This window comes from Paralichthys olivaceus, chromosome 14 (genome assembly GCF_024713975.1).
Source record: "Paralichthys olivaceus isolate ysfri-2021 chromosome 14, ASM2471397v2, whole genome shotgun sequence".
Lineage (NCBI taxonomy): Eukaryota > Metazoa > Chordata > Actinopteri > Pleuronectiformes > Paralichthyidae > Paralichthys > Paralichthys olivaceus.
The window spans coordinates 4206426-4233064 of record NC_091106.1 but is presented as its reverse complement, the minus strand read 5'-3'; the positions used below and the strand labels follow the sequence as shown (position 1 = coordinate 4233064).

Here is a 26639-nt window from a genome sequence, read left to right as displayed (position 1 = left end):
GCTTTAGTCTTATTGCAGCATGTGTTTATTTAGACTATTTGTGTTGCAGAGACTTGTAGGTCTAATTGAGTAACAAGAAATAACTGTTAAATAATGACACAATAGCACAGCAGAAGTCAAAGGTGACAGCTATAAAATGGTAATCTTGATATGTGCTCTTACGCAATAGACATGCAGTAGATTTAAAGAGATGCACAGACCTGTCACGCTGGCAAAAAAAAGGCCAACTGATAAAGTGATGCAATAAAGTAGCACATTTTTGGATGCAATCTTTTTGATCCAAGCATGAAAACAAAATGAACAAAACACAAAGGAGATAACTGGATGATGACGTTCACATAAGCTCTTTGTTTTCTTTTTATAGCCTGCATCTTTAATGTTTTTAATGCGTCTCAGTGCTATCAACAGCCTTGTCTGTGGCTCACGAGGCAGATGTTCTCAGCTAAAAGCTCTGATAAACCCAGTGCACACTACAACTCGCTCAGCACCAAATGACTTGACAAAGCAGGAGACCAGCTGGTGAACATAGTGGAGCATTTAGCAGCTGAAGAGCCGGATTTTTTTTTTTTTTTGCCTCTCAGGAAGTTTGTGGAGACCAAACCCGAGCTAAAAGGACACGTAACAGCTGGATTGTTTGCCAACACGTTCCCATATAACATTTAACTTTACAAGTTAATAACGTGTCAGTGTTGCCTTGACAGATTGTTTCTGCTGCCCCCAAGTGACAAAATATATCAGATATATATATTATTATATATTAGAGCAGGTTTGAAATCGAGCAACCTGTGTTAGAGCATGCAAGACCAACAGTGCATCATGTTGCCCTGGATGATGAATACAGTATGGATACATACATATGTAAATATGTGTTATTTCTAAGGTTTACTGTAGTTTAATGATCTAATCCATATCATTGGTGAAAAAATCTATCCAGAGTAAAAAATAATATGCATATTGTATTTAAACAAAATAAGACATGCTGCTTAACACCCTCTATCCTTTAGTACAAAAATAGTAGTAGTAGACTTAAGATGATAAGATTATTATAAACAGCAAAACTTTATTTTAGGAATAGTATTGGGTTTATAATGTTAAATCCTCTGACCAATATGGCTACTTTTTCTATTTGTGTGTGGACAAAATATGATAAATAATCATAAAGCTATTACTGACCACCATAATCATTCTAAGAATATATTTTTTTCTATGGTCCTAAATGGGAAACTAGGAAAGAGTATGCGGGCCATATGGAAGAAAGAAAAAATTCTTGAGATTTTGAAAATAATGTCTTAATATTTGTAATCAATGAGAAAAAAGTCATCATAACTTGATTACTCAAACCCGATCTCAAACTGTGGACCCCTTTAAATAGCACACAGATGTGACCAACAATTACCTTCAGTCAACCACCCCCAAACACAAAAGAGGCCGTCTGTGGGTTTCTTCTTCAGAATAGACACAGTTTCCTGCACAATCTGTTCAAAGCCGAAATTTATGATAATGGGGTGCTGATGAACCAAACGATTTCATTATTTGTGAAACTTACACTCACACTTTAATTTAATCCTGAGGTGAAATTCAAACCTATAAATTAGTCAAAGAGAATTTTAATATGTTTCATCAGCATCCTGATGGCCCAAACCAAACCCTGGCCACTGAGGCCAGGAGGAGACATAAGTATTCTATTACATTTTTATATGATGTATGGTTTTATTTCTTTACATCATGTTTTTCAACCTCTAAGCCAAATTCATATTGTGTGCAGATATACGTTACTTGGCCATTAAAGGTATTATGATTCCAATCTGTGTTTACTTGCTGCTTCTAAAACTAACAGTTTTTTGTATGTATACATGTCTGAGTTGAATTTGACCCCAAACATAGACACAGACGTGTTTTAAATTCATCTACAGTATTAATTTTATAATAATAGTGACCTCACAGGATGCAATAAAGGTTCTAAGGGTCAGGCACTGTCTTGTAAACTGAATTGTCCAATAAATAAAGATCACACAAGAAATTTAACAGATTTGTCCACTTTTTAAAGACTTATAGAGTTATCTCTGTATTAGCCCGTGTTATAGTTTGTAATTAAACATATCTATAAATCGTTTATAAAGCCTTCCCAGAGATATTTTTAAATAGATAGTGCCAATGAATAAACCTTGTACCAACGCATAGTTTGGAAATCCCTGCGCCACCTGAAGTAAAAGAGGTCATGTGATTCCCTGTGTCCGTGGAGGAGCGTCAGTGGTGCAGCGGTCGGTCAGTAGCATGAGCAGACAGGACGGTGCAGCAGGCTGTCGTGTGAACGGGCTGCAGGTGTCGTTGTCCACAGACAACATGTCGAGCAGACGCTTCAGGGAGTCCTGGGCCGTCGTGACTAAAGCCAGCCCCACATGGGATGAGTGCTACGCGGCCCGCACCCGCCACGGGACCGCATCCGCAGCGCCGGAGACCGAGGAGGAGCAGTGAGTGCGGCCGTGTCTCACACCCTGTCACCCGCCCGTCGCCGTCACTTCTGTCGCCGTCACACGCGGAGCAAACCGCGGCGCCGATGCTGAAACACCCACCGAGCGTTCAGGACCAGTGTGGTCATGTGTCCGTCGCAGTGATTGAGTCTAATGTTAAAGCCGTACATTCATTTACGTGTAGAAGAAGCACACCTTCTTCTCGACAGCCATTTTGACATGCAATAGCAGGTAAACGCAGGTTTGAGTTATCACAGGGATGAAGACACGTGTTAGTCCCTGAAGACTTATAAACGATATTTTGTATCTTTCTTTAAGATATTTATTGAAAGAAGATGTTTGTGATTTAATCCCTCAGATGCACAAAGCCACCAGATGTGCACCATAGCATGGAGAACAGTTTTATCTTCTGGGAATGTCAGTGCACAGAGACACAGGGTTGTCAGGAATCATGTGCTGAGCGTACTGAAGGGAAACAGGCTCAGCCCACAGAAGCATTATGTTTCTATCAGGACACTTGAGAAATTAACAAACTCTTAAAAGCTATAAAAGTAACTTAGTGTTGTTTTCAAAGATTCAGCCAGTCATGTCTGTACTACGCAGATATTAACTCTGTGTGCACAGCTTATTTATCTTGTGGCACAATATTGTTCCCACGACGACAATAACTTGTGCTGACAAGATAAAAACAATCTTTAGGGGCTTCAGGGGCTCCGGATGTACCTGCTATTCAAATGTGAAACATGACTATCAGCTGGTTAGTGCTACTCGTCCTAATAGTCAAATGAATACCCAAGAAATATGTTAAAACATGACCACACTGCTGTAATTAATGTGATGGCCAGCATCACTGTAGGACTTTGCACTGTCCATATTTATACTTTATCTGCTGGTGGCACACAGGTCCTATTTGCAGGTAATTCAAATACATGTATCACTGTATATCTATCGAGTACTTCATGTACATGAATCCAGTTGGGTTTTTGTGACTTGGTTTAAAAGGATGGAAAGGGGAACAAGTTCTTAAAAAGAGAACCACGTTAACTAGGGCTGTATGATACATACATATATAAATTGACCATCATTGTGATATCAAGGGACAGCTTGATCTGCAAAAGATAGTGTCCCATGTGCCACGCATTCACACTCTGCATGTCAATATGTTTGGCCAATCAGATGGAGCCCTGCCGCCCTCGATACTAAATTAAAGATATTCAGATCATTGACGGGCCTGTCCAGGGTTTTTCCTGAATCTGCCTCCGCCTCCAGACAAAATTCTAGTACAGTGGAAACTGCAAAGGATCATGGGACCAAATTAATCTCTATAAGTGATTAATTACTATAAAATAATTGCGTAACTTCTTTATGATAGTCCCAGAACCTGAGGGAAAGGTAAAGGTGCGCACACACACAGTCTCCGCTGCTCACTTCTCTCTCTCTCTCTCTCACAGACTAAGCTGACGTTTCTGACTCGCTTCAGTTTAAACGCCGATTTCTTTGAAACGACGCCACAATATCAACACTGATCATCACACGATGATCAATACTTTTCTAAATGAGTTGAATCTTTCTTCAGAGCAGCGTACGCAATCATCAGCCGTCCCGCTCACTCTTTTCTTCTCTTGTTGACACACAAACACACACAGACACAAACAAAACCTGCATGATCGGACACATGTATAAACTCAGACTGGGCGAAAACAACAGAATTGGTAAACTTAGACAATGTGTGGAGAGTTGAATGAGAGGCAGGGCTCACTTGGTTGGGCTTGATTTGGTTGGCAGTGCGCAGCGTGAATGCTAGAGACACAGAAAGGAGCAGTAAACTACTGACAGAGCCAGAGAACACTGTCAAATATAACTTTTACTATGTAAGTAAAGAGCCCAAATGATCACTGTAAGCAGACTTAGTGGAGCTGTGCATGGCTCCCTGGTTACCCACTGTATGGGGTCTATGTTAGAACCCAAAGCAGAAAGACTTCAACACCGTATACTTAAGTATTTGTTTATTTATCACAAGTCATATCATCCTAATATCGCCCAGCCTTAGTATTGACAAACCTGTAGTGTGACGTGTGGATACAAAACTCAGAGTAAAGCCCCATTTACCCCTAAATTATTTCAAATAAAACAAAAAGTAGCTCACCACTGGAATCAGAACTCCCCTAACGTTTAAGTATCAACATATAGACTCAGACAAGTCCAAGTGAAAACAGTATATTAGATATAAAGCACATTGTGTTCCTTATTCACAAATATGTTTGATCTTGACCAGCATGTCCTGGTCACCTGATAATTTGTCTGAGTTGGGACTTAAGTTCCTTAATCTTTTCTTTTAAATTGCTATAAGAGTTACAGAGGTGGAGAGGTCTGGAACATGGGTCTCCATTTGAAATTGCACATGTATTAAGCAGCTCCGTGCTGCACCTCCTCCATCAGTTACAGTTTGATTTTAGCAGTAGTGATTAAATCCCTGCGTGTTTGTGTGTGCATAGTTTTAGTCGAGTGGAAGAGGAGAAGGATCCTGTGGATCCAAATGATGAAGAATGGGGGTTATCTTCTCCTTACCCTTTGGATCAGCATGCCTCACCCCCAGCCCCTCCAACAACATCTGCAGCATCACTCCACAGAGCTCCGAGGCCGAGGTCTTACAACCGAACCCAGAGGAGGAGCTCTGCTGCGTCACACCCCTACAGAGCACAAGGCTATCATGAATCAAGAGGTCCTGTTTTCATGCAACACACGTACGGCTTCAGCTTCAACTGTAATCGCAGAAGTTACAGACGAAGAAGGTACATGTCAGGGATGTCAGGGAGATACAGGCCCAGACCGTCGCTGGAGCACTTTCCTGTGACTATCCAGCCTACCAGGTGGTACCAGGTTGTCGGGAGTATGCAGTGCAGAAACTGCAGATACCTGGGGAGGCACCAGATGACATCTTGGATGTGCCAGAGCTGCAAGGTGCCCCTGTGTCTGGTGCCATACAGAAACTGCTATGGTATATGGCACAGGCAGAGATGTTGAGCTTTCTAGCAGGAAAGACAGGAAGTTAATTCTCCCACGATGGGATTGAGTTTTTATTAAGTGCAACTTTAATCAGCCTTGAGGCTTTAGCAGTTAATCTTTCACTATCAGACCTGTAGTTAACTTGCACAATTCACTGTAATGCTGATTGTTAATTTGGTGTTAGAACTACCAGTTGTTCCTTAAACGTTTCACAGTTTTTTGTTTGGTCAACGGGTTTGATCCCCATACTGTTTGTTATTTTGTTTGTGGTTCCAAGTTCTGCTATTTCTGTAATTGTTTGTTTCAGATTAAAGTACAGAGAAGTTGTATGTGGTGTTGTTTTTTGTTTTTTTACACTTCATAAGATTTACAAGTGGGGCGATGTCACAGGTAAGATATCGCAAACACATCTTTCTCATGTTTAGCAGCTCCAAGACGGCTGTTTACTGAAACTCCTTGTGGGCGAGACAGAACATAAACCTAACAACAACATTTAATGTGGGTTAAAAGATTGAATAAGAATTAAAGGTTTGGGCTTGGGCACACGACTCCACTCATTTCATAAAGAAATGACTTAAGTAGATTCTGCTGTAAATCTAACTACTGCTTGTTCTGCAGTGAGCTGTGCTGCTTAACTTAAACAAAGGTATATGTTGTGCTGCTTGGTTCTACCAAAGTGTACATATAGCTGTGCATGAGACAACATCAATTTATAAGGTTTTGTCTGCGTTTGTTTGTTAGCAGGATGATGACAAAATTACTCAACTGATTTCCATCACTTCTAGATCAGGGGGCACATCCAGGAGTTTTTATTTCACTCTCTTTATCAGAGTTTTTCAGATTCTTCAGAGAGTAATTCATAGATCTTGGTGGAAGTCAGGGATGTTTAGGGGAGTGATATTTATGAGTGTGTGCAATTTGGTGCAGATCCAATTAAAAATCTGGATCTAGTGAATTCAAATGTTTCATAAGGGGACTGTTCGGGAGGTGTGTACTCTACTGAGTGTTTAAAAAAAAGGCTTCCAGCTTCTATGAACATTTGTTGCATTTGAGTGTTTTATATATCAAGTTTTTCATAAATACTATAATTAGAAATGGTCATTTGACGAACTTGGGAACTTGTATGGTTGTTTTACACATTCTTTGAAGTGAACAATGAATCAACTCCCTAATTGACAAAGTAATCAACGACGATTCCATCAGTAGTTAAAGCGCAGCAACAACGTCTTTCTTTTGGAGTAGAACTCAAATGTATTGACAGTAATGATAACATTTGTCTTAAAAGTGTTCAAACGTTTTATTTCTGAAGATATTTTGTTCAATTAGGAGCAGGTGGATATTGAGACCAGCTTTATTTAACAATATTCCTTAAGGACGCATTGAAATTGATATGTGACCACTGAACACGGCATCTGGTCACCAGTGCCTGTCTGTACACGTATGTACAAGTAGACGAGCACTGCAGTGTCGACCTGGCAGACGTCCACCTCGCTGGTCTGGCTGCAGAAAATCACAGATTGGTGGATGTTCTCACCAAAGCTATTATGTCCCACATGAGTGTTTTGCTTTCTTTGCTGTGTGTGTGTGTGTGTGTGTGTGTGTGTGTGTGTGTGTGTGTGTGTGTGTGTGTGTGTGTGTGTGTTGTTTGAGCACACATTTCCACTCTCTCCCTGGTGGTGCTGGGGTGTTTGGCAGGATAAATATAGCTGCGTTGGTGTAAAGCTGTTTTCTCTTCGTCTTTTGTAGCTTTAATCAAAAGCAATCTGGAGGAGGGATAAATGGAAGGGAAAGGAGGGGTGAGAGAGATAGAGGGAGAGGAGGAGGAAGAGGGAAAGAGAGGGAGGGAGAGATGGCCGATGCCAGAGTGTTTTATTTTAGCTCTCTTTAAAGAGTCATTGGGGAGTGTTCAGGAGTAATGAGAACCCTGGTGGCTGGAGGAGAGGGACTGACTCTAACCTCCCCTCAGTCTCCTCTTCCATCCTCTCCTTCTCTATTTCCTGCCATCATCCCCTCTTCCTCATTCTGACTCCGAACACAACACACGGCTGTGACGGTGGCTGTGTTCACACTGTAGCCATTCATGTTCTGGATGAGTCCTCACATCTATTCTAGGATGTAACCGGCTTCCCTTACTGATATTAGCTGACAGTGAATTTGATGAGTAGCAGATAAGAACATGTCACATGCTCTATTTAAGATTGTGTTTCAGAGTGTGTACGACTGAAGCTGTTAGAAATGGACATATAGAATTTAATACCTAAGTAATAGTCTATTGTAGCTGGCCTTTTTTCAATGTCACATTTTATTTTCTTATAAGATAATACAGGGTTAACCACTATAGTTTCAAATGTAAAATAAATAGGCCAGCTGTCTCACCACCAGGCTTCATGTGAAGAAGGAAATGTTAACAGATTCTTCTGTAGTTTGTGGAATACATACAACAAATGAGAAAACTCACTCTGGTGAAGAAGATTGTAAGATGCGTTTAAAAACCATTAGAAAAAAAAAAAATTCTGTTAAAATATTTCTACGGTTAATAATTAGGTTTCATTCACTAGATAGGATGATATCTACCATAATTTACAGGTGATGATGTGTCTTTCAGGTTGCAATAATGATAGTGGTGTTCATAGCATGAACTATCAACAACTGTCCAATTCACTACTCGATTGGCACATTTGTCTATTTTGTAGATATTTCTTGATCATATACAGTATTTTTCATTAGGTTTTAGTTTTGAAAATTGTATTAAAGTTCTTGTGCTACAGTAAAGGCTCATTATGCTGCATTTACATACAATAAGAGATAGTGCCGTACTAGAAGTTGGCTTGTTTTAATGAAATAAAAAGTTTTTAAAAAGTTCACATTCCTATGGCACTGAAAAAATAATTTTGCATCAAAAGTGGCAGAACCCACGTTAAACACAACTAGTGACGGTGAATCCAGGTTTCTGTGAGGAACTACAGAAAACCTTATGTGTTCAAGGAGACACAGAAATACTGTACGCTGTAAAATCTGCTTGAAATGTAATTAAATTGTCATTGTCAAAATGTAATGACATCAGATACTACTCCACATGTTACACCCAGAACTGGCTGTGTATTTTTGTTTTTGGTATTCTCACTGATGACAGAACAAAAGCCTGCGTGTGTGTCGGGTGAGGAGGAAATGTGGACGCTCAGATGTAATATGTGAACACAGCCAATGTACGGTCGGTTTGCATATGTGTGATGGGACGAACAGAGAGAGAAGACGTGGGATATAAATTTGGCAGTGAGCGGAGTGAGTGTCCTTTCATTACACAGTTGGCTTTGTGTTCTCCATTTGGAGGCCAGAAGCAGCCCACGGTGGAAGTCGAGCTTCTCCCTGGTATAACGGCCATGATGCGGATCTCAAAAAGCTTCCGTTAAAGCCTCTTTCTGGACGACTCGTTGGCAGCAGTGCAGCTCTTTAGGAAGCATTGTTCCATTTCCTTAGATTGACAGTCACCACGACTGAAGCCGGGCCTCAGATTAGTGGTTGGAAAAGTAGATGGCCAAGATAGCTTTCACTGACTGCAGTTGTTAGACATATTAGAGTGATAATGTGTATGTTGGCTGCATTAAACTCCTCAGCAGGGTTATGTTAATGTATGTCATAAATTATCTGATGAAACGTGGCGAGGACAGCTTGTTGGCAAACGAGCAGATGAAGCTAAGTACTATTGAAAGTCTGGTTATTTTAAATAGATGTGGTTGTAATCCCTACCTATACTCCTTGTTTCCTAGGTGATCTGGGTGTGTAATAACTGCCGGAAGCAGCAGGAGATCCTCACCAAGCCGGGCGACTGGTTCACGAGTTCGCCGGGAAACCCCGCTGGCCTTGGATCAGCTGTCAGCGAGCCGTCCGTGTGCCAAACGTCTGGGGATAAGAAGCTCCGATCGCGCTCCCAAGCCCCCTCAGACTCCACCACAGCAAACCAAGACCCCAACCGACCAAACGCACCCGGGACCACACCTGGCGCCGATGCAAGGTCACGTAGCGAACCACCGCGAGACACGTAATATGAAGCAATGTTTTCGACTTTTTATTACTAAAAAAATGTAATCAGGCCAAGATATGAAGCTTAATAAATGTGTTTTACTCTCATAATGAAGAAGAATTGTCACACCTTTAAAATGTAATGGCACCTTGTAGCTTTTAACCTGATACAGGTTTTTTTTTCCAATTTAAGATGAAATCTAATATTTTATGACCCTAGTGACATCACTGTGACATCATCAGAGTTATTACGTTTTAGAAAATCCCCCCTGAGCCACAGAAGGTGTGATGATGTAACTGCTCTCACAAGTACAGTAGAACTAACCATAATTAGTAAAGTGGTTTTGATGTGTAAAATGTGGGAGTGTACCTTTAACATAGGCTCTCTCAGCCACCAGACAGAAGGCCACTCATGAAATATGTTAATATTTGTTCTACTGAGCATTAACTCCTGCATTCATCCGTTGCCTCTTTTATACAGTGGTGGATTACAGCTCTTAAGAAAGCTGTCTGCGTTGTTGTTTCCTATGCTGCTCTAAGTGTAATGGAAGAATGTAGTCAGTTCCAAAACACAGGATCGTAGGAAGCGTGGTCACTCTCGACTTTCTATAAGTGGATACTAATGATAACAATCAAGTGGTGACAGACACAAAATCATACCAGTTTCATAAGTTAAAGGAAACTGTCTAATACAACAAGTTGTGTTATAGAAGTCAGCGGCAATAAAAAACTACCATTGATACAATTGATTGGATGTTCCTTTTTGTTTATTTTTGTTTTTTTAATTCGTCATCTGCTGCAATACTCATTAGATCATTACAAACTAAATGGTATTGTTTGACCTGAAATGACATTTATGGTTCCCGGTGGTTTAATCCTGCTCTCTGTGGTGATCCACTCTCTTTCGCTTGAGCTCCAGTATGACTATATGGTTATTATGGCTGAAATCTCAGTTCATTTCTTAACTTTTTTCATGATACCTACAAATCTATTATCAAATAACAGCATGCTGACACAGCAAACTGGGGAGGCTGATCAGGATTAACGTGACCTGTCTTATATCTGAATTGTAACATGTTCAAGCATGTTGATTTCTGATCACCAACTTTCATGATAGTGTAGAAAGTGTAATGATTCTATGTTCAACTTTTACTGAGCATTAGCTTCTTTGAAATTTTTCATGGTCGACATTTGCTACTATAGCACCTGTAACATGGTAGTAGGGTAGACATATTAATGACATCTCTAGCCTGGCTTTTGGAGCTAGTGAGCTTGGTCTTACACAACAGCTCTTCAAACATGTAAATACTACTAATATCCAGTGATTTATGTGCTTGAAACACCATATCTTGTTTATTAACAGTGTTTGTCTATTCTATTGTCTTTCCCTCTCTGTCCCCATATTGATTATCCCCCAGGAGAAATGGACGTGGAGGTGCAGGAGCTGGTCGGGGAGATCGGCGGCCAGGACAGCCCAGGCTTCAGACCCAGGTCTCAATGGATCGGGACCTCCGTGGGGAGTCCAGGGAGCGCAGAGAAAGCCGGCGACTGACTAAGGGACGCTCTCTGGAGCATGACCCTGTGGGAGGAAGTGGCGGAGTAAGGCGGACAGAAGAGGGGGGCTCCCGCCGTGTGGACCACAACGGTGCCACCCCTTGCCAAGCAGGGCTGGTCCCTCCTGGAGGCCGGGGACACCCTGTGCCCATGCAGGGTCATGGCGTGGGCATAGTAGGGGAGCTTGGGGATGGTGTTCGGCCTGGTCAAAGGACGGTGGGTGGGGTTGGTGGGCCGCACGAACACACCCTGGCTCAGCGAGCCCCTCCCCCTGAACTTAGAGAGCCTTCTGTCTTGGGACCTGGCTCGGCCCTCGACCAGGGACCTGGGGTGAGGCGGACCAAACGGGAGAAGGCTGAGAGCATGCTGCGCAACGACTCACTAAGCTCTGACCAATCAGAATCTCTGCGCCCACCACCGCCAAGGCCCTACAAGTCGAAACGAGGGCTGGGGGCTGGAGGGAAGAGACAAACCAGCGTTAGCAGTTCGGAAGAGGAAGGGGGGACCACGCCAGAGTACAGCAGCTGTGAGGATGCTGAGATTGAAAGTGTCAGCGAGAGAGGTTAGTGGCAGTATCCATCATTACTTTCTGCATGGACAGTATTGACGTCTGTCCATTCATTTGTTCTTTCATCCATCACATGAGATATTATGGGGTATATTTGATTTTGAGAAGATCTGAGGGAAGTGATCTGTCTCTGCACAGTTCCTCAAACTGTTTAAACCAAGAAGATACTTTAACTGCTGGTCAGCACTGAAAATCTTCATAGCAACTTCCTGTAGGGTATTTCTCACATCACATGTTCAATCACTGCTCTTGGTATTAGTATTGGACCATTGTATCTCACTCTAAATGTATCCTTTAAAGCATCTGTAAAATGTTTTTAGCTGCCTTCTTTGTGGTGATGGAGGCTTTAGCCAGAATCAGTGTGAACAGCCAGTTATATAAATAACACAGTGTTTACAGTCGCTCAAAAATCAGGCGGCTTTCATTCTGCATACAGACTTTTAAGGGGGAATATACAAGAGACACAAACCCTGAAATATAATTAAGTATGGAACTGGGACAAACATACATTTATAGAATGGACATTAGCATTCATAGCGGCACTGTTCTTTAACATCAGACACACAGCAGCTAGCAAATGACCTATAGTGAGATGTTTGCTTAATGTGGAAGCATTCTGTTTGAAGCTGCTGCCGATCCGTTCACTCATCTGCACTCACTTGCATTTTAAGGTTACTTGTATAGTGGGGGCAGTGGTTCTGCAAATAGTCAGCCATTAACATGCAGGTAGTTTGCCAGTTTTGAGCATATCATTTTCTATCTGTGATAATTCTACAAACTGACATGTATGAAAAGAACAGAAATGAAGGAACTATAGCTTAAAATCAAGAAAGAACAGTAATGTGCAATAGCTTTTACTGGAATTACTTGAGGTTAATGCATGGCTCAAAGAGCAACCCCTGGGGGACATCATCTTAACTGTTGCCTTGATTTAATTCTTTTATTTTATGATAATCCTCGCGGCACCTAGACGCACAAGGTCTCCTTCAACTACAGTGTACTGTTGTAAATCACCCTGATTAGGTCATTAGGATGAAGGATAATAAAAGCAACATAGGATTTACAGTTCTCAAGCAATTTACAAACCTCTTCAACCAGCACTATTTACAGTTACGGCATTCATTTAAGGAAATAATGATATAATACATTTTATTTGGCTGTGTGCGGGGCATTGCAGTGTGTGTGTGTGTGCGTGTGCTTGAACACTCCCACACTTGAACACTGTATTAGTGGATGTGAATGTGAGACGTGCAGCGAGCTTTTCAGTCTCAGTCTGCCGCCTTCATTCAGGCTGTGAATGTGGAGACACCTCCCTGCTTGAACTCTCTGTGTAGATTGATCACAACAGGTAAGGCAGCTCTGATACTGACTCTGGAAGATTCAGCTTTTAACTTGTTATCCTGCTGTCTTATTAAAATCTATATTGAACCGTAGGTTTACACAACATACCACTGAATGTCAAAGTGAGCAGCTGTGCAGTACATTCAGTGTGCATGTTAACAAATGTGTGTGAGCCTGTGTGTGTGTGTGTATCTTAATGTTTGCCTTTGTGTCATGTTGTATTGTTTTCAGCTTGGCCCAGAGGGGGCACAATCCCACACTGTGTGTTCACATGTATGTTGGTGTGTCTGTGATGGGGCGGTTTGACCTCGGCTGATCCCTGTGTTGACCTTGTGTGGCCTCACATAGCCGACTATGTCCCCAAGCCTGAGAACACACCACCGTTTACGCTCCAAGTCTGTCATGTCCAAGCTGGGTTAAGTCACTTTAACACTAACAACTCAAGGCACTCAAACTCACTGCTGTGCAGTCAATGACTAGTCTTTAATTTGAGTGTACGTAGCAGCTTATAACCACTGGTCCTGTTGTAAGTTTTCTGAAAAAATGCACACTGAGAAATTTTTAGATTACACAAAAAATGCTTTGTGGCTGGGAATGTTAGTGCTGTCATCTGCAGATTGGTTTAACGTAATATTGTGTTCTCTAAAAGCCAAATCGTTTGTAAAGCATTTATGTTGCTGCCACAAGCACCAGAAGTAGTTTCTTTCTAAATGTTTGAACCAAATTGCTGAAAACATGATATCACTCGATTTCAGTGTGTAAGATTTAGGTCTAAGGGAACTATTGTCAGAAATTTAATGTAGAATAATCCTCATGATGTTTTCACTAGTTTGTTTCATCTAAATTGTATGAATTGTAGTTTTCTTTACCCCAGAAAAGACCCTTTATATTCAAATACTTTATATTTACATCGAGGGGACCCTCTCTACGGAGGCCGCCATGTTTTTTACATTAGTCCAGACTGAACAAACTAAACACCTTTTGAGTTTTTATGACAATTAAAGGCTACCACAGGTTCTTTTTCATGTTTGGAAGGAGAGGGTGAGGTGAGGGGTGTTCAGCTGCAACATGCAGCTTCAACACTAGATATCACTAAATTCTACACACTGTACCTTTAAGGGTTCTTTTACATGGGCTCAGTTTACACATAATATGAATCTTGAGACCCTTTTGAAAAGCTCCTCTGGGTACAGTGAGCACAGTTAATGTTCCCTATTACTACCCACACTAATGGCCTGGCTTAAGGGATGGGATTGTCAGCAAGACAGTTGATCCACCACTTTGATCCACGCTGTAATATTATTAATTAGAATAACTAACTATTGGTTTCTAAATTGTTTTGTAATGCTTGTCAATATGTGTTTTACAAACTTCTTAATATACGAACTAACTCACGTTCATAGTTCTCGCTGCTGTCTCTCTTCTTTTCATTTACCACCACATGACAGTTCATGTCATTTTACTGTTAGTACCTCATAACCTTGACAGTGTTTAATAAGCACAATGACTGTAGCCATGCTCATGCTACATTATGGCTTCACTGTCACAGGAAGTCAACATCAATAAAGTGTGGTGCGTCCGATGGAAGATAGGGTGCATGCAGCACCAGCCTGGACCCACACCAGACGCTATGACATCGATCAAGTAGAGGTTTAGTATGAGAGTGTCCTGTCAGCCCAGGTTTTAAACATACTGTTGTGGCAGCGAGATGCTGCTTCCTTTTTTAGCTCGAGACAGAGACTGGGTCAGCCCCAAGATGTGGTTGCTGGCAGCCGAGAAGCATCCAGGCATGTAAATCATCATAAGATCAGTGCAGGAAAATATGCACAGTGCACACACACATGTGCACACACACACACACACACACAAATATGCAGTCACAGTACAGTAGATCCCATTATAATCTTTGCAAGTATCCTCCCACACACAAACACTAAAAACTCATGGTCTGATACGAAGGAGGAAGACAACATAATACACTCATGTGCACTTAAATTCACTTTTTACCTCCTTATCTCACAGGGTTTTTTCTGGCCCCTGAACATTACATTGTTGCACGAAATTCTCCAGCACTGGCAAAATACATCAAAATTGTTTTTCCCCATAGATTTTCCATTTTATGTTTAGAAATCCACATCTGTGTGTGAAACGTAATAATCACTGGCAGATTTTTAACAGCTTTTAGCAGGTTGCCAAACATATACATTAACTCTGTTCCCAGCACCCAGCAAATTTGTTTGGCTAACTACATTATACAATGCTTATAGACGGAAGCTATTAAACATACAGCATCTTTACCAGTTGATGATTAGAAGACATGAAAATATGGGCACAGCGTTGAGTTCGATAAGGAAGAATCTAAGAATAGACTTAAAAGTGCCAGAGAAGATGCTGTTACATGCAGTGATGAATTAGAGTCTTCAGTGACATTTCCCACAGCTGTCAAAACACAGGCTTTGATAGCACAACCTGGGATACTGTCGGGTGCTGCTGCTTTGTGATGGTTAACCCTGAAGAGGGTCTGCAGTGACGCTCAGACCCTGTTCATCTGGGGAGAGCTGGTCCTCATCTGCATATTAAATAACCTCTTATATTGCACAGGTTATTCAGCACATTTGAAAAGGAAGGATCCAAGCCACTTGAGTCTGTGGTCTGTGATGGCCTGGATACGCTTCTGCAGGTGCTGCATGTCTGTTGTCAGCAAACAGGCTGCGGAATCGAATTCTGTCGTGCCTCTCTGATGCCACATGACAGATTATTTCTTGCTGCTTCAGAGGTGCTTTCTCCCCGAATCTGAATGTGAGTCTGGGATCCCCTGCAACCTCTGATCTTAGCCATGGCTTCTGATTTGGCATTGAGATCATGGCCTTAGTGACTGTTGGGTAGACTGCTCAGAGTTGTCCAACTTATTGTTCAGTGAGGGTTTAACACAGTAGACGAGAGAGCAGATCCAGTGGGTTTAGCCTTAAGCAGCTTGTATAAATGAGTTGAGTTGGTAGTTTGTATTTATTCTACAAATCTCCTGAAGATTCTTGCAACTGTAGCCGAAGGAGTTGTTTTTAATAGGTCTGTGAGAGGCTATTGTGTGTGCTCATGGAAACACAAAGGAAGTGGACGGCGGAGATAACATATAAACCCATAAACTAACTTGGTTACTTGTTCCTATTGTAGGAAGTAAGCTAGTTAGCTGTACATGTTACAATTATGCAGCTTTGTTTTTGTGTAATTCTTTTTTAAATTTTGTTTGGGCATATTAAAAAAAGGTAGCCAACCTCCAAACTTATTCTAAGCTGTGACTGGACAATTGCTATCAATATATAATATTTATATATATTTTGATAAAATTGTTAATAAAAAAATATTGTATCGGTGCGTTTTCTCATGCAACCCAATCTACATTACAAGTGACCCCAAATGGTGTCCTGGCCATCTATTGGAAATTGTTTATTAAGATCTCTTTCAGGAACATACAGAAAATTATGTTCACGCATGAGTTATGAAACCAAGAACTCAGTTGTCTATCATCAGAGCGTTTGCTTTAAGATTACATAATGTCACTATAAGTTGTCACAACTCATTAACCTCATTGGCTCCTGGCTCCTAGGAACACTTGGCTCTGTTTTACTCTGTGTCATAACAGTGCCGTTGAAGTCCCGCGCACATTTCATCACCGCCCCCCGGCCCATGTGTACAGATGAGGCTGTGTTTTTGGACTGAAGCAGAAGCTGAGGCTGAACCATTTGTCTAATCGTCTCAAATATACTGCTGGTTGGGAGGAAAATTAACCAGTATTGAGAGCTAAAAGACAGTCAATGGTTAAGGAATGTATATCAAGACTGTGTGTGCATACATGCACTTCAGTAGCTTCACCAAGCACCTACTGATTTTGTGTGAAACTGTGCCCTATAGAAAATCATGAGAACTCAAAATCCACAGACATTTTTCCAATGGCTTCGGCTGTAGAAAGACTGTATGGGATGCTTGAAAGCCTTCGAAAATGGTAGTAAGAGGACCTTGAGTTTTGTAGTCATTCTGTTTCCAACTATCATGCTTATTTAAAAGAAGTTTGACATATCGTTTTTAAGAAATGTATTAAGTTCATTTGCGGCAGCATAGAATTTGAAAGCTTTACATAAAAAAGTCTTAGTAAATGAAAATTATTCAAATATTTAAATAAACAAAATATTAAGATGAAGATTGCCAAACGATTTTAATAGCAATTATTAATTATTTGTAGACAAACTAAATTAGTAGTATTAATTATTCAATTAAATTATTTATTTTTATAGTTTTATAGGCTTTTTAATTAAAGTGTAATAAAGTACAATTTAAATACTGATTGCATTACTTCTGTTTGTCTTATCAAAATAAGAGAGAAAATACACTGCATCTCTAATAGATTTTTGGTTTTCTTGTCATTCTTCATGATGATCATCAAATTGAGGTCATCATTTACCATTGTTTTTTGTTTTTTTTACCCTTACATCTGCATTTCCCCAGAGTAAATCCACAACATCTAATCTGTAAACTATCTTGGAGGGATTTACAGCATTTTAAAAAGCTAAGCTGTCCTTTGGTGTCATCGCGGCCTCCACGGACTACTTAGAGCCAGAGTCCTGTCACTGTGGTGAAACATTTCTAATTCTAGCCCAGGTCCGATTATTCAATAAACTTAACCCTTTCCGCCGTAAATAAATACCTCCTAAAGAGCCCCCAAATTTGGCTGAGCTGTATATAAGAGGCCTCATGCTGGTATGTGCTGTGTATACAGTTTCAGCTCCATGCGTGGGTGTGTGTGCGCACGTGTGTGTGTGTTCGAGGAGGAGGATGTGGAAGTCCTTGTTTTATGCCGCTGCATCCACAGTGTCTCAGCTGTTCTCTTTTCTCTTGCAGGTGACTGGGAGTGCTACCCACATGACCCCACTGTGTGGCATGTAAGTCACTATTTAATGTTTCTTTTTGTTCATTCTTCAACATTATTAACCAATGCTATGCGTCATTCATCCATAGTCAACAACTTTGTTGAAGGGAAACTTTTACATGCTGAATCAACAAGAACCATCAGTCAAGATCAGCTTAATGTCAAAGACAGTCAGAATTCAGTCAATCACAGAATCACAGACCACATTTAGATATGCTCTGTGATGCACGTGGCCACATTCTTTTAAGTGAAATGTGTCCTGGACCCATGAAGGACCAGCTACTCAGCAGATGCCCTCTGACCTGCTTTAGTTTTATAATGAACCAAAAATATTTTTTACACTCTCAGTATTTCCCATGGCCACTGCTACATATTAAATTTATATAGTATATTATATAGACTAGCTAAAACCTTCATGATTTGGTCTTTATGATCAGAAATGACGTATAATTGTAGAAAGAGCAGAGGAAGTGAGACTTGAGACACCTTCTAATGCCAGGTGTGAGCTGACCTCAGAGATGTCCACTAGTGATCAAATCAGGCGAGACCGATGTCGATGGCAGGTCTGAATAGAGCCTGAGTGTCAGTGTGTGCATCTCTACATATCTACTGTTGTCTTCTGTTGCAGCATCCTGTAACCTGGCAGCCATCTAAGGAGGGAGACCATCTGATTGGACGAATCACCCTCAGCAAGAGGAGCGCCACAATGCCAAAAGAAGCTGGAGCTCTGCTGGGGTTAAAGGTCAGAGTGGCGCTGAAAAACACATGTTGTTATAGTATGAGTATCCAATCACTGTTGTCCACCCATTATATGAAGGATATCACACTAATTTCACTGTCTTTCCTTTTTTCTCTTGCTCCCTCTGTCTCTCGCTCTGTCTAGGTGGTGGGAGGCAGAATAACAGAGTCAGGGAGATTAGGTGCCTTCATCACTAAAGTCAAGAAGGGCAGTCTGGCTGATGTGGTGGGACATCTCAGAGCAGGTAGCCTGAACCATCACACCAGTCACACTATTTGCATGTCCTCGTAAAAACAGGAAAAGAATATGGATTTAAACATGAAGACTTTAAAGTCATTAAGGGGTTATTAGTGTTTTTATTAAAACTAAAAACTATTTTAAAACACACTTACACCTGGAGACGTGTTCTTTCAATAACACTCACGCTTGTTTCTACTGAGTCAGTTCAACATAGACTGTTTGAAATACTCACCCAGTCTGAAAGGACCAAATTAGAAATAGTCCCCCACCAATGCATTATGTTCTACGTCAATGGTCAGAATTTCTTTGGAAAATACAAAGCCCCCTTTTTTTAACAAAACTTCAAAATAGTTAATCGTTATTCTAAATAAATAAAGATGAGTAAAATAACCTGACACATTTAAAAGCATAACAAATGCCCCTGAAAATGTGTGCCTGATTTCAGGGGATGAGGTTTTGCAGTGGAACGGGAAGCTGTTACCAGGAGCGACTATGAAGGAAGTTTACAACATCATCCTCGAGTCTCAAGCTGAGCCCCAAGTGGAGCTGGTGGTATCCAGGCCTATTGGGTAAGTCAGGAATAAAACACACCCAATGCAGTAGCAGTGCCACATTGTAATATTTATCAAGAATGAAACCCATTATTTTTTAAAGTCAGTCTCCAGTCTGTGTGTTGCATTGAATTTAACTCTTACTTAAAGCAGCAGTGCTGACTCTAGCTCTGACTCAGAGTTGGCAGACATCAGATAAGATGGAAGACAGGGACATTTATTTGTATTCTGACTGCGACTTTGTGACTGCATTCAAAATATTAAAAACACTCAACCATTACCTGCTGCCGGGAGCTGCCAGGTTTTTTCCATTTAGTCTCATACGTCCCCTTTAAAAAAGCACTCGCGCTTATTTGTAGGATGTTATGAGGTGAATTATTATTGACCAAATAAAACCATCTGTAAAAGATGAAAGACAAGAAGTGGCTGCATCACATATATGGAGGATGCTGAGATGGCTTCAATCACATCTGTTAGTGCAGTATAGATTCATATATAGTTTTACATTATAATAATTACTCTCAAATCATATACGTTTGTTTTACAGTAACATTTTTCAACGAATATTCTAGTCTCAGGGAAATTTCACTTTCACTTTATTTTGATTTAATGTCTCATGGCTATTGTCTTTCCTAGTTTGTTAAGGTACATTGATTTGATCTGTCCTTACTGGCACCGAAAATAATTGTTTAATCTTGCAGGACTGATGTAGCAACCAGTAGTCTGGGATATCACAGTTCTTTTAAGTTGTTTCCTGTGCACACATTTGACATTTTCACATGTTCAGTTTACCAGCTGCACTGTATTTATAGAAATTTATAACAAAATGTGCTATTTTAACACTGTCACTATCCCCCAATAATCAATAATAAATTACATAATTCTGTCTGGAAATGAATCAAAGAAAGGTATTAGGTGATTAGGTAACACAGACTGGATTAATGCATTAGAATTCAACCTTATATAACATATTTTATACAAATGTGATGACACGAGCTGTTCTAGGATAAGATCTTCAACCTGAGTTTATTAAGTTAACTTCGAGAGAGTTCTGTGAATTCTGTGATAATCTAAAATAAATGTTATTGCTCATTCAGTCCACCACATGGAGTATAAGTTGTCTTTCAGTGCTTCAACAGATTATTGTGAGTAAGGTGAGCTCTTTGTCATGGGTAAATATTAGATATTCTATATTTCACAGTAAAATACTCTTCATAGTTTAAGGTATTGCACCTTCTCTAAAGATTTAACCTCATGTGCTTGTTGATGAAAAAAAGTTGAATGTATTAATTTCTCTCCAAACACTCGCGAAGGGTGTGTAGAAAATATCAGTAAGTAATTTGCTAATTTTATTAAGACCCTTTATTCCTCTCACACATTTGAAAACAGTTTTGTTTTTTCTGGTGCCCTTTTGCATCTTTTAGTGAACTGAGCTGAATTATATTCAGTAAGGATGCCAATTGATGCAAATATTGGCTTTGTGAAAAGAGCTCAAATCTGTCATCTCCAACCAAATTAACCTCAAAGTTGACTTGAACCGATGCAAAATGGCCAATGGGAAATGTCCATCTATGTATAGCTTTGCTTTTGCAAGCTTCTTAGTGCCTGGGATTCCTCTTTTTTACTCCTGGTAAAGTCTGAGGATCCCAAAGTAAAATGTAGCAGTGTTAAATAAAAATGCTCTTTTCTGCTCTATCCTTAATCCCTTGGTTTGAAAGTTGGGAAACGTGGATTCATAAAGCAAGCAATATTTATTTTATTTCATTTACGTGCTTTCAATTTTCTTTATTTTGGAATGGGCTCTGAGGCTGCCTATAAGTTCCATGAAACACTTATCAGTTTAATGCTTGGAAGTTGAACCACATAGATTTGAAAGAGTGCAGAGGTGGAGCTGTGAGGCAATTAGCCTAGCTGCTTTCAGTATTGATGCTAAGCTAGGCTAACCAGGCCCCACCCCCAGCTCTGTACTTTATGCATCTTAAGCAGGGAAAGAAAGCAAAATATTATAAATCATCATGACCATGCTTTCTGTATCTCACACAAAGCTGGTACGGTGAATTCTGGTGTTTGCCCTGGGAACTTTAACAGTGGTGTGGACAGACCTGAGCAATACAGCTCGTCCAGCATTACTTCTCATGATGATTGGCCTGAATGAGTCTGGGAAACACTGCAGTCAGGAGAAGAGCTTTCCTCTACTCACGTCTTCCCTTTGGTTCCACATAACATTTTATATTCAAACAACATACAACATAATAGAGCTACTTTCTTCCAGTAAACTGCTACTACATTAATATGCATGTGAGCCTGTGCATCAAGAACACTTCCATGTTGAATGAATCCAGTCGGATTTCAGTATAAAAATGACTGACCTGCTCTTTGCTGCTTCTTTTTCAGTGATATCCCAAGAATCCCCGACACGTCCCACCCTCCGTTAGAATCTAGTAGGTATCTCCTATTGGGTGTTGGAACAAACCCGTGTTTGTACGTCTGTCTATGTTACTCTTTAAATATACAGTGGACTTTCTGCATAGACCTTTATTGGATAACTCACCTCTGTGTGCTTTTTCACATTCAGTGTCCTCAAGAATAAAACAGCAGCTAAAATCTTTTAGTTTTACACTAAATCAGAAATATAATTCAAACATTTAATTTATGAAAATACTTACAGAACTTATAACTAAGAGTAATGCAGCTCAGCACAATGATTTTATTTGTGTCTTTTTATTTACATGTTACCTCATCTAGAGGATAAAAACTTTACAAAAACACCTTTGTATTCTGTCATTTGTGTCTATGAGGCTTTTTCATACTGTGTTATAAGTTGGATTCATCAGACCTGATCATTAGTAGAATCCACATACCTAATTTTGTGTCATCAGAACGGCTCCACATGGTGACAGAAATAAAGAGGCAATGGTTTAGTCTACATGAAGTTAGATTGTAAAAACTGTTACTCTGTAGCAAAGCAGGCAATGAGTAATATGTATGGCAATCAATGAGGTACTAGATACTCTTTGGAGAATATGACAAGCTGCAGTAGTTACACTGTCTGAAGCATCAGAGGATGACAGGAGACAACAACGTGTTTAAAGGCAGCTGTCGAAGTGAGAGAATTTTCTTAACAGACTGAAATGTAGAAGCTGCTGGGACCAAATGTGCCAATACAAATACTAAAATAAAAAATCTCTCATTGGCAAGACATGGTGGTAAATTAAATATTTCTGAATCATATTTAATTTCATATTTATTAATTTCAAGCCAGTACAATTCTTAACTCAAACCCCTGTGAAGGAGGACGTTCTATCTGGTCCTGACTACGGCTCCGGACCAATCGTGAATTTAGTTCTCAGCATTAGAAAATAGCCACAAATTCTCTGGGACGCTTAAGAATGAATCTGTCTTCGCGACAGGTTCTTAAATTAGTCTCTGTGCGTTCTCATTGTGTCTTCCAATATTCCAGTTACACTCACAGCTCCGTCGCGAAGCTACTTTAAACGATGGCACACCACTAAGAATTTAGTTAGGCTGTTTGTAGTACCCTGACACAATTTAACAGGAAATGAACAAACCTTTTACGTCAGTGATGGATGTCAAAAGTAGGAAAATAGGTTTCGGCATAAATCAGTCTAACAGTTGATCATACACCTTGTTTTGCAGGGTACAGTACATGTGGCCTCAGTACTTATACACAAAAGCCTATTGGACTCAAAGTAGGACAGGAGCTTGGTCATTTGTCATCCTGACAGTTTAGCGATGCTCTTTTTTTAATGCGGGATATTACATAAACATGAACACACTCTTCATTTCACAGTTCAGTTCTAGACCTGACTTATTTGTCCTCTCTTAATTTTATTGTCATCTCTTGTCTTCATAGCAGGTTCCAGTTCTTTTGAGTCACAGAAGATGGAGAGACCGTCCTTAAATGTACTATCTCCCTCCAGTCCCGGGATGCTCCAGGACGCTCCACAGTTAATGCCAGGGCAACTCTCAGTGAGTGTGCGCACGATCAAGTGTGTCAGGATGTCGACGTGTTTAAAAAAAGACGCGACATCAGATTTGTTTTTATGTTGTTTCCACTCAGGTGAAGCTGTGGTATGATAAAGTCGGTCACCAGCTAATCGTCAACGTGCTGCAGGCTGTAGAGCTTCCACTTCGTCCTGACGGGCGGCCCCGGAGCCCCTACATCAAAATGTACTTCCTCCCTGACCGCAGGTACTTCACATGATTAAGGTTTATGATGAGTAATAACAGACTGCTTTTGCACATTGCTTTAAAATGTATTATTGGTGTTCACATTAGGAATTTGAACCATAGACTAATCAGTGAAAAGAAATCTCCAGTCTATACTACAAAGAATAATTTTTTCAAATCACCAAGATTTCTGAAGCCGGGATTTATTGTTTACTGACATGTTAGTTTAACAATGGAGACATGTTTTATGACACTGACTGTCAGTGAAGGCTTTCCCCCCATAGGGAAACTACCTTCAGTGTAGTTAGAGGCAGCATCTAGTGGCCTTTTTAGGAACTGCAGGTTACAGAACCTCTTTATGTGCTTGGGTACAAATAATCTATTTTAACTATAAGCTCAGCTAAATGTCACCGGGAAATGCATTCAAACAGCCACAAGTCACACATCAGTGGAGTATGTTTAGATGTCTTGTGATTCGGCCTCTAGAGGTTTTAGTTATTCCATTTAGCCACAGGACAAACAACAAAAGTGAGTATATGTGCATTATGTGACACAGTGACAAGAGCAAACGAAGGACAAAAGCAGTGAAGAGGACGTGCGAGCCCAAGTGGAACCAGACGTTCGTCTACACTCATGTCCATCGCAGGGATTTCCGCAACCACATGCTGGAGCTGACTGTGTGGGACCAACCAAGGTCTCCAGAAGAAGACAGCACCTTTATGGGAGAGGTACCACACACACACACATTATAAAGGTTCCTCTTCCTCGCATTGGTGTTAATTGGTGTGTGCACCAATTAATCATTGTTCTTGGTTATTGAGAATCTGGACCTTGGTGACTTGACTGCAAATTGTTTCATGTACATCACATGATGGTTATCTTTAAAATAACTTGTTAGCTTATATTTTATAATACTTCTAGTGACCATCTGCATTTTTAAATATAAATGTTACTGTTTGATGTATTGCAGAAGAGTTAGCATAATGCTGCAGTCCCTCTGCAGATCACAGTTGAAATAGAACGAAGTGAGCATGCTATTTTATGATATCACACATAGTTTCCTCACTGAATCTTTGTTGCATAAACTAGCGAAAGTGGGCGTTCACAGGGTCAATCATCATGGAAGTATTTCTCTCAGAAAAGGAACATAGACCCACAGAGCACTTTATTTCGGAACACCTGCACACTTGCATATTTATACAACTATTCTGTCAGAGAATTATGTGGCAGCAATGTGCAATGTATATACACATGCACATACAGGTCAGGAGCTTCAGTTTATGTGATTTGATCTGAAAAATGGGATCTCAGCGACTTTGATCATCGAATGATTGTCGGTGCTGACTGTGATGCATGTTGGGTATTTCAGTTTGAGAGGACTTTTGTTTTGTTTTGTGCCATGGAGCATTATGCTGCTGAAAGTAGCTTTGCATGTTGGTTCAGGCTGTTGACTCCAGATTGTGACTCTAAATCTGCAGCTTCAGCAGAAATCCATAGTTATCAGACCAAGTTTTTCAGTCTTCAACTTGCCAGTGTTGGTGAGTCTGTGTCACTGCAGCCTCACATTTTATGTTCTCGGCTGACAGGAGCCTGACGTGGTCTCTGCTGTTGACCAGAAAAACTTCAGCAACTGTTGTTTGTGAAAATCTCTGGAGATCAGCAGTTTCAGAAATACTCAACAATCTGACATCAACATCGTGCCACAGTCAAAGTCACACGGATCGTCCCGTACTTGCGTGATCTTTATGCACTGCACTGCTGCCACGTGATTGGCTGATTGGAATATTAGGGAAAAGCAGGTGAACAGGTGTTATACAGTCTGTGGGTATTCACATATGTACATATTCACTATGTGGATTCTGACTTGAACAGATCCTAATAGAGCTGGAGACGGCCTTACTGGACGATAAGCCTCACTGGTATCCACTCCAAACCCATGATGTCTCATCCATACCGCTGCCCAGACCCTCCCCGTTCCTGCAACGACGACACACAGAGCCCCCTGGCAAGAAGCTGCAGCGTAAGTCTCAGAGTGTGTGTGTCTGTGAATGCTCCTCGCTTTATATGTTTATCTATTACCTCTTTAATATCCTCTGTGTATGAGTGTGCATGCACATGTTACTGTATAACAGAGAGAGAGGTTGTGTGTGGTTAGCTGTCAATGAGCATTAACATGTATGTCAATGTAAATGTCTGTTTTTTTGTTCCTTCTTTCCCTAATACTGCATTTGTGCCTGGATGCATGCATGCGTATATGTGTGTGCGGTGTATATATCCTTGTGTGTGTGTGTGTGTGTGTGTGTGTGTGTGACTGTTTAGGTTCTCAGCGTGTAACAGAGCCTGAATTTGATGAGGGTACAGCAGTAGTGTCTAAAGGTGGGTGGGGACGTTTTCCAGTGTTACATGCAGTGTGTCCCAAAGCTTGTAATTTTATTTGTGGTGCTGATCAGGGGGGTTACTTTTCTGGAATAAGCCTCTGTTATTTATTAACATCAATATTTAAGTCCAACTTTTTGAATGGAATTGATCAAAATGTGTTCCATACATAAAGCAGCCTTTTTAGTTGTGACAAAAACTCTGACCAACTGAAAAAAGGTTTTATTTATTATTCAGGTGAAATGAATCTGATACATGTGTGTTATCTATATGCTTTTGAATGTGACCTGAAATGGAAATCAACCCTGACAAGTTTCCACAAATAAATCAGTGTATGGGCAACACTGTCATGTTTGTAGACAACATGTTGGCATGGGAAGGAGACCAAGCAGGACCCATGCTTCAGTCAATTTCTTTATCTCAATTACAATACAGTGTAAAGATTTGAATACCCTCACCTATTGCCAACTAAAAGTTAAAGCTCTTGCATGAGAAGCACTAGCATGCATGTTGAAGCATTCAGCTTTCTGTTTGTGTGTGTTCGTATGTGTATTAGGCAACAACTGTATAATGTGAAAGTCTTTTTCTGGGTGTTTGTCTTTGTGTCAGATAACATATTTCTCTGCTGATAAACTATTGGTCACTTTATACCATACAAGTA

The 26639-nt window shown here is 40.5% G+C and overlaps 1 protein-coding gene and 1 long non-coding RNA gene across 34 annotated transcripts in view; both read left to right on the top strand.

The window, feature by feature from the left end:
• Positions 1-26639, top strand: part of rims1a (regulating synaptic membrane exocytosis 1a) — an 88685-nt gene that overhangs the window by 35949 nt on the left and 26097 nt on the right. For 24 of the 33 annotated variants that reach the window (XM_069538480.1, XM_069538492.1, XM_069538494.1 and 21 more), the window contains 13 exons: positions 9245-9516; positions 10916-11613; positions 17854-17894; positions 18510-18623; positions 18765-18864; positions 19306-19429; positions 20725-20742; positions 21806-21852; positions 23286-23401; positions 23493-23623; positions 24159-24330; positions 25475-25622; positions 25922-25978. In XM_069538480.1, the coding sequence (XP_069394581.1) occupies positions 9245-9516; positions 10916-11613; positions 17854-17894; positions 18510-18623; positions 18765-18864; positions 19306-19429; positions 20725-20742; positions 21806-21852; positions 23286-23401; positions 23493-23623; positions 24159-24330; positions 25475-25622; positions 25922-25978 (2038 nt within the window). The remainder of the gene's footprint in view (positions 1-9244; positions 9517-10915; positions 11614-17853; positions 17895-18509; positions 18624-18764; positions 18865-19305; positions 19430-20724; positions 20743-21805; positions 21853-23285; positions 23402-23492; positions 23624-24158; positions 24331-25474; positions 25623-25921; positions 25979-26639) is intronic. The other 9 variants (XM_069538482.1, XM_069538509.1, XM_069538507.1 and 6 more) reach the window with 5 other exon arrangements.
• Positions 1991-5804, top strand: LOC109635390 (uncharacterized). The gene is made up of 2 exons (XR_011246032.1): positions 1991-2471; positions 4967-5804. It is a non-coding gene; the product is annotated as an uncharacterized lncRNA (long non-coding RNA).